At 42.0% G+C, this 7,395-nt stretch overlaps 1 protein-coding gene across 1 annotated transcript in view; it reads left to right on the top strand.

Annotated features, from left to right (window-relative positions):
* The first annotated feature begins 214 nt into the window (after positions 1–214).
* The window catches only part of AGBL1 (ATP/GTP binding protein like 1), a 582,976-nt gene continuing 575,795 nt past the window's right edge, over positions 215–7,395 (top strand). Inside the window, exon 1 of the mRNA XM_032391919.1 lies at positions 215–276. Within this exon, the coding sequence (XP_032247810.1) occupies positions 253–276 (24 nt within the window). The 5' untranslated portion in view covers positions 215–252. The remainder of the gene's footprint in view (positions 277–7,395) is intronic.

The following is a 7,395-nucleotide window of genomic DNA, read 5'->3' as shown; positions in this document are numbered from 1 at the left end:
CAACTGGCAAGATGTCCTTCTGTCGGCTGGCGCTCGGGGCTTCTGGCTGAGGGTTTCCTCCTGCTGGCTAATCCTCAGATAGGATAGTGGATAGAGCCTTTGGTCTTTTCTTTTTTTGAGCCACATGCTTAGGCTAGATTACCGATGATTGCAGTGGCTCTGTTCTGGGAGCTCCCTCAACTTCGGAGTCTCAAATTGAAACTGTCTGGTCCAGTCACTTTCCTCCTTCGGAAAGGAGGCTCCCTCTTGCCCATGTGCATAATCCGGGCGAGGCAGGTAAGAGTGAGTGAGCAGGAGGTGGTGGGGACTGGGTCAAACTGGTGAGAGGCATTCCTTGGTCTAAAAGCCATGGCTAGAGCTCAGCTCCAGCCAATTGCTGGCAATAGAAACAGAGCCCTCTCCCCCCACATTGCTAGGTATTTTGACTTTTTTTTTCTCAATAAAACCTGGCAGTCCTGCCTTTTCTGTACCATCTGTCAAGTTTTAAATATTGGCTACAGCGTAACTAAAATAATTTGTTCAAAATACTCATTATGCCCTTTTACTAGGCTCAGCTTGCAGGAGAAATTATATTAACCAGCCTACGGGGACAGAGGGCTTTGTTTACATGGCAGGTTTCGGCCAGTGAAATACAGGTGGGATCGATGTGTATGACTGCTGAGCAGAAGCTTTAAGAACCATTGCGTGGTTCCGCTATCATTCTTTTCCCTCCGCTCCAAGAAAGCATATCCCAGACAGGGGCTGCCCCCTCAGCCTCTATGTCAGCATAAACAGACCGTGGGGCAGAGCTGGGGTTACCCCTCAACTGACCCGAATGTGGCCAAGAAAGAAAGTGCGATTTATTGAAAGTCACTAAGATTATGGGTTGTTACTGTATAGAAGCTGACGGATACATTTGCCAGTTAAAATATTGTTTTGGAAACATGATGGAAACCATAAATCTGTGGGTTTTCACTTGTAAACCTGCGTTCTATGGAACAGAGTCTAACTTTCTTTCCCCAACAAGTGGGGCCCTTTCCTAGCTATGCGGGCTCGTCTGCCTTGACCCCGCTCTGCCCTAGTCATGTGACACTCCTTGTGAGTCACCATGCACAAGGGACACTTTGCATATGCCTGCATGTATTCTAGCCTCTGTCTGGAATATCTGCCTTCTCCTCTTCAGTTAACTCCTTGCCCTTAAGATGCAGCTTGAGATCTACCCTCTTTGAATCAGCTTCCTTGCCCTTATACCTCTTGACTCTGGTAGGATTAGGTTCCCCTTCTACATACCTTCAGAACACGCTGTTCAGGTTTTGCTCTTCCCTAATCCTTATGACCCTTTATTGTTAATTATTGGTTTATTTGTCTGTCTCTCCCCACTGGAACTATGAGTTCTTTTTTTTTTTTTTTTTAAGATTTTATTTATTTATTTGAGAGAGAGAGAATGAGAGACAGAGAGCATGAGAGGGAGGAGGGTCAGAGGGAGAAGCAGACTCCCTGCCGAGCAGGGAGCCCGATGCGGGACTCGATCCTGGGACTCCAGGATCATGACCTGAGCCGAAGGCAGTTGCTTAACCAACTGAGCCACCCAGGCGCCCGGAACTATGAGTTCTTGACGGCAGGATCTGTGCTGGTCTTGTTTACTGCTTTCACGCAACAAATGTTAAGTGAATGAATGAGAGTTTTCTCACGAAGCAGAAAATGGACCAGTGTGCCTCTTGGGGCTCTAACCATAATTGTATAATTGCTGAATATAAGAGCACAAAATCCTCAAAAGAAATCTGAGCTGTTCATAAGCATTCCAAGAATAAAACTATGTCAACTTCAGACACACTTTAGGAGGGTGGACAAAGTTTAATTGAAATGGGGTGCAGAAGTATACTAAGAGTTTGCAATACACAGATCAAGATAACACGACCCCATGCCCCTTCAGAAGTTCACATAAAGAATTATGATGAATAGGGATGCCTGGGTGGCTCAGTCGGTTAAGCGTCTGCCTTTGGCTCACATCATAATCTCAGGGTCCTCGGATCTAGCCCCGCATCAGGTTCCATGCTCAGCACAGAGTCTGCTTAGGATTCTATCTCTTCCTCTCCCTCTGTCCCTTCCCCTGCTTACACATGCTCTCTCTCAAATAAACAAATAAATCTTAAAAAAAAAAAAAAAAGAATCGTGATGAATAGCTCTCACAGGTGGGAAATAGCCTAACTCCATAAATAATGCATTACTTTTCAGGAGAAAAATAAGGACAGCTAGCAACTGGTGGGGGAGAAAGAAAAATAATTTAAATTTAAGAAGCAGATACCCCATGGGAACAGTTTAAGCCACTTCTCAAATTAGGTGGCTCTCCTTGGCTTCCAAACTCAACTACTGAGTAGCTCTCTTAGGCAGCCAAGTGGGATCATTGATGGCCTGATAAAGGCTGCCCCTTCTAATACCTTCAATAGGCAGAGCTGGTCCTGGAGAGAGATGGGCAGATGTGTGTAGGAACCAGGGGTCCCCTAGGTAGAAAAGGGAATACTATGTATGACTCCTCTCTTTGGAGGTTCTATAATCCTAAAATATCTGTATTGGCTTAAGAAAGTTTCTACAGAGATAATTGGAAGAAAAAGACACAGGTCCCCTTAGTGTAACTTATCATGAGGGGATAGGGTTCTGGGCTGGTGGTTCTCAATACCAGGGCCTAGACATTTATTCCAGAAGGATGGGTCACTTAAGTGTGACCACTGGTGATATCTGGATCTACCCACTCTGATGGAGTGATATCGTTCTGAGCTCAATGGCTGAGCACATAATTTAAAAGGCTGTGAATTGAGAAAGCTGTAATCTTGGATATACAAGTCTGGGACTATTACGGAGTCTCTGGAAGGACCCAAGGACATCATTGCAACAGTGGAGAAGAGCATATCTTCCTGGAAGGAACTAGGTTTCAAAAGTGGCACTGTTCAGAAACCGTAGGAAAAAATGGCCTCCCAAAGTTGACACCTTCTAGTGGATTGACCATTGACTACCTACTTCCCTCCACCTGGCATTTGCAATGAGGACTGAATAAACTCTCTGTACTGACAAAACTGCCTAGTTTCTTAGACGTTTCATAGATAGTGGCATGGGTATATCTTAAGAGATTGGTTTTTTTTTTAATATTATTTGCTGGACACGATTCCTGATATTTTATGTGTAATCCTTATCACAGTTCTTTAAGGGAGGTGCCATCATTACTCCTATTTAACAGATGAGGAACTGGAGGCACAGAGAGGTTAAGTGACTTGCCCAAGGTCACATAGCTGTTAAGTTTTTGCACCAGCTTTAACATCTACACAGACTGGAGTCAGACAGGAAAGCATTAACTGGGAAAATAGAAGCCGCCAGGTCTATCCCTGAAGCTGATGAAAAGGGTGATGTGGGTTACAGTAGGTGTGAAATGCAATTTAATAATTCATCTCGATTCAATGCAATTCAACAAACAAACTTGTACTGAGCAACATCTCTTTTTCAGTTGTTCTACTAACTCAAGGGATTCAAAGAACAAACTACACCTTTTCCCAAGGAGCTTTTGGCCAAAAGCCATTCTGCGCTCTGTTTCTGTTCAGACAGCAGCCTAAAACTGGTGGGGAAACTGCGCTATTTAAAGGAAAACTGCACCAAAAAAAAAAAAAAAAAAAAAGGCAGCCCTCATAGTGTGTAGGAAGACAAATCACAAACCTGCTCCTCCCGGGCATCTGCATGAAAAGAAGCATCTGACAGGATGGCACCAGACAGCCCTGCAGGGAAGCACCCTACAGGGACATGCTTAAAAGCCCCTTTCATTAAGGTGTTTTCAAACTGTGACCACTGGTGAGAGCTCTTCTATGGCTCAGAAGCCTCCCTTGATGCTAACTGGGTGCTCTGGAAAATCCAAGTGAGTTGCTGTCTTTATAGAGCATGCACATGTCACTGTCCCTTCGGGCTGCTCTAACAGAATACCAGACTGGGTGGTTTATAAACAACAGAAATGTATTCCTCCCAGTTCTGGAGGCTGGGAAGCCCAAGATTGAGGCACCAGCCGATTCAGTGTCTGGTGAAGACCCTTCCTGGTTCATAGATGGATGTCTTCTTGCTGTGTCCCCACATGATTGGGGGAGGCAAAGGGGCTCTCTTATATCGGCATGAATTCCAATTATGAAGGCTCTACCCTCATGACCTATGCACTTCCCAAAGACCCCACCTCCTAATACTATCACATTGGGGCTTAGGTCTCAACATATGAATTCTGTGGGGGACACAAAGATTCAGTCTAAGCAATGTGTTGATGTATGAGAGAGATTGAGACATATCTCCCTCAGGCAGCCCGAGGAAACCATAGAGCTTAGCTTCCTAGAATACTGCCTGTTTAGGGAGGGAGAGTTCAACTTAATGGAACAGAGGTTTTCTTTAAAGGACCAGATAGCAAATATTTTAGGTTTTGCAGGCCTTACAGTCTCTGTTACAACGACTCAGCTCCACCTTCATGGAAAGCAGCCATAGACAATATGTAAATGATGAGCATGGCTGCATTCCAATAAAACTTTATTAACAAACAGAGGCTGTGGGCCAGATTTTTGCCCTTAGGCCATAGTTTGGTGATCCCTACTTTAGATCCTTCAGCTCCAGGCCCATCAGGACCAGGGGAAGGGGAAGAAGGACCTAAAACTTCATGCAGCAGTGACTCCGGGAGAGTGACATGGGAAGGTCCGCGTGATGTAGAGGGTCAAGGTAGATTTCTTGAATGCCTGGAATTCACCAGATTCAGGAAAGTGAAGGTATCATTTGCTTTGGTGCATGGGCTTTGGACAGAGTTAGTGCAGGTATGGTTATATAAACAGCTTTTTATTTTGGAATAATTTTAGATTTACAGAGACATTGCAAAGATAATAGGATTCCCGTATACCTCTCACCCACTTTCCCTTAACGTTAATATCTTTTTTTACATTTTATCTTTTTATTTGATAAATTTGACATATCACATTTTATAAATTTAAGGTATACTGGGTATTATTTTGATATATTTATATCCTGTAATATGATTGCACTGAAGCAATATTTATCACATGACATCATTGTAGTACATTATTGTCTACATTCATTATGCTGTGCATTAGATCTCTCAAGCTGATTTAGTACTCGTTTGTACCCTTCAACACCATCAGTCCTACCCATCCCCCCATCCCCTAGTAACCACTGATTTTACTGTTTTGTTTTGGTTTTTTTCTTACAGGTATGACTTTTTTAGATTCCACATGTAAGTGATATAGTACTTGTCTTTCTCTATTTGACTTACTCCAATTAACATAATGGGTTCAAGGTCCATTCATGTTGCAAATGGCAGGATATCCTCCTTTCTCAAGGGTGAATAATGTTCCATTGTGCATATGTATCACATCTCAAAATTTTTTTTTTAGTAGACACAATGTTACATTAGCTTCAGGTGTACAACCAAGTGATTCAGTTTCTCTGAATGTTATGTTGTGCTCACCACAAGCTATTATCTGTCACCATACAATGCTCTTACAATAGCATTGACTATATTCCCTATGCCATGTTTTTATTCCCATGACTTGTTTATTCCATACCTGGAAGCCTGTATCTCCCATTCTCCTTCAAGAGTTTTACCCAACCCTCACACCCCTTCCCTCTGGCAACTATCAGTTTGTTTTCTGTATTTGTAGTTCTAATTTTGCTTTCTGTTCATTTATTTCTGTTTTTTCCCCCACATATTAAATCATATGGTATTTGTGTTTCTCAATCTGAGTTATTTCTCTTAGCATAATACCCCCCAGGTCCCTTTGTGCCATTGTAAATGGCACAATCTCATTTTTTTTAGGGCTAATATTCCATAACATATATATATATAATTCATAATATATATAATATATATATATATATACCACCTCTTTCTCCCCTACTCATCTATCAGTGGATGTTTAGGTTGCTTTCATATCTTGGCTATTGTAAATAATGCTGCAAGAAACATAGAGGTGCATATATCTTTTGGAATTAGTGTTTTCGTTTTCTTTGGTGTACCACATCTTTTTTTACCCATTCATCCATTGACGGGCATTTGGGTTGTTTCCATATTTTGGCTGCTGTGAATAATGCTGCAATAAACATGGGAATGCAGATACTGCATCAAAGTCCTGTTTTTATTTCCTTTGGGTATACACCCAGAAATGGAATCGCTGCACCATACGGTAATTCTATTTTTTATCTTTAGAAACCTCCATGTTGTTTTCCATAGTGGTTGGACTAATTTACATTCCCACCAGCAGTGTAAACGGATCCCCTTTTTACCACACCCTTACCAGCACCTACTGTCTCTTGTCTTGCTGGTGATAGCACTTCTAACAGGTATGTGGTGGTATCTCATTGTGGTTTGATTTGCAATTCCTTGATGATGAGAGATGTTGAGCATCTTTTCATGTGTCTGTTAGACATTTTGATGTCCTCTTGGGGAAAATGTCTATTTAGTTCTTTTGCCTATTTTTTAAATTAGAATTTTTTTGTTGGTATTATTAAGTTGTGTTAGTTCTTTATATATTTTGGATATTAACTCCTTATCTGATATATGGTTTGCAAAACTTCCATTCTGTAAGCTGCTGTTTCATTTTGTAACTTGTTTCTTTTGTTATGCAGAAGCTTCTGAGTCTGATGTTGTCAATTAGTTGATTTTGCTTTTGTTGTTGGTGCTTTTAGTGTCATGTTAAAAAAATCATTGCCAAGACAATTTTGTTTTGTTTTGTTGGCGAGAGAGAGAGGGAGCACATGAGTGCAGGGAAGGGTAGAGGGAGAGGGAAAGAGAGAATCTCAAACAGGCTGCATGCTCAGCATGGAGCTTGATGTGAGGCTTGATCCCACAGCCCTGAGATCATGACCTGAGCCAAAATCAAGAGTCGGATGTTCAATTGACTGAACCACCCAGGTACCCCACATTGCTAAGACAAATACCGATGAGCTTCTTCCCTATGTTTTCTTCTATGTTTTATGGTTTCTGGTCTTATGGTTAAGTCTTTGATCCATGTTGAGTTAATTTTTGTGAGTGGTGTGAGATGAGTCCAATTTCACTGTTCTGTGTTTCTTCAGTTTCCTCTTACTGTTAGTGTTTTCCATTACCGTGGTACATTTGTTAAATCTAAGAAACCTATATTTGTGCTTTACTATGATATAATACAAGAGTATATATTTGGTTTTTGTCTCTGGTTTCTGGCACAGAGTCCTGAAAGCCCTTAGAATTTCTTGTGTGATAGGAATGTCTTTGGTAGTTCAGAACAAGCTCCCTTATGACCACACCTGAGTTAATGCTAATGAGATGGTTCTTGGTGATGGCGATGGGGCTTGATAGCTTCAGCATGGGGGCTGGTAGCCAGAGGAACCAAGCACGAGATTCGAGGGTTGGCGCTTCCA

The sequence above is a fragment of the Phoca vitulina genome, unplaced genomic scaffold, assembly GCF_004348235.1.
Source record: "Phoca vitulina isolate PV1807 unplaced genomic scaffold, GSC_HSeal_1.0 scaffold65, whole genome shotgun sequence".
NCBI lineage: Eukaryota > Metazoa > Chordata > Mammalia > Carnivora > Phocidae > Phoca > Phoca vitulina.
Note: the sequence above shows the minus strand (reverse complement) of the source record. Positions and strands in the feature narration are given on the sequence as shown.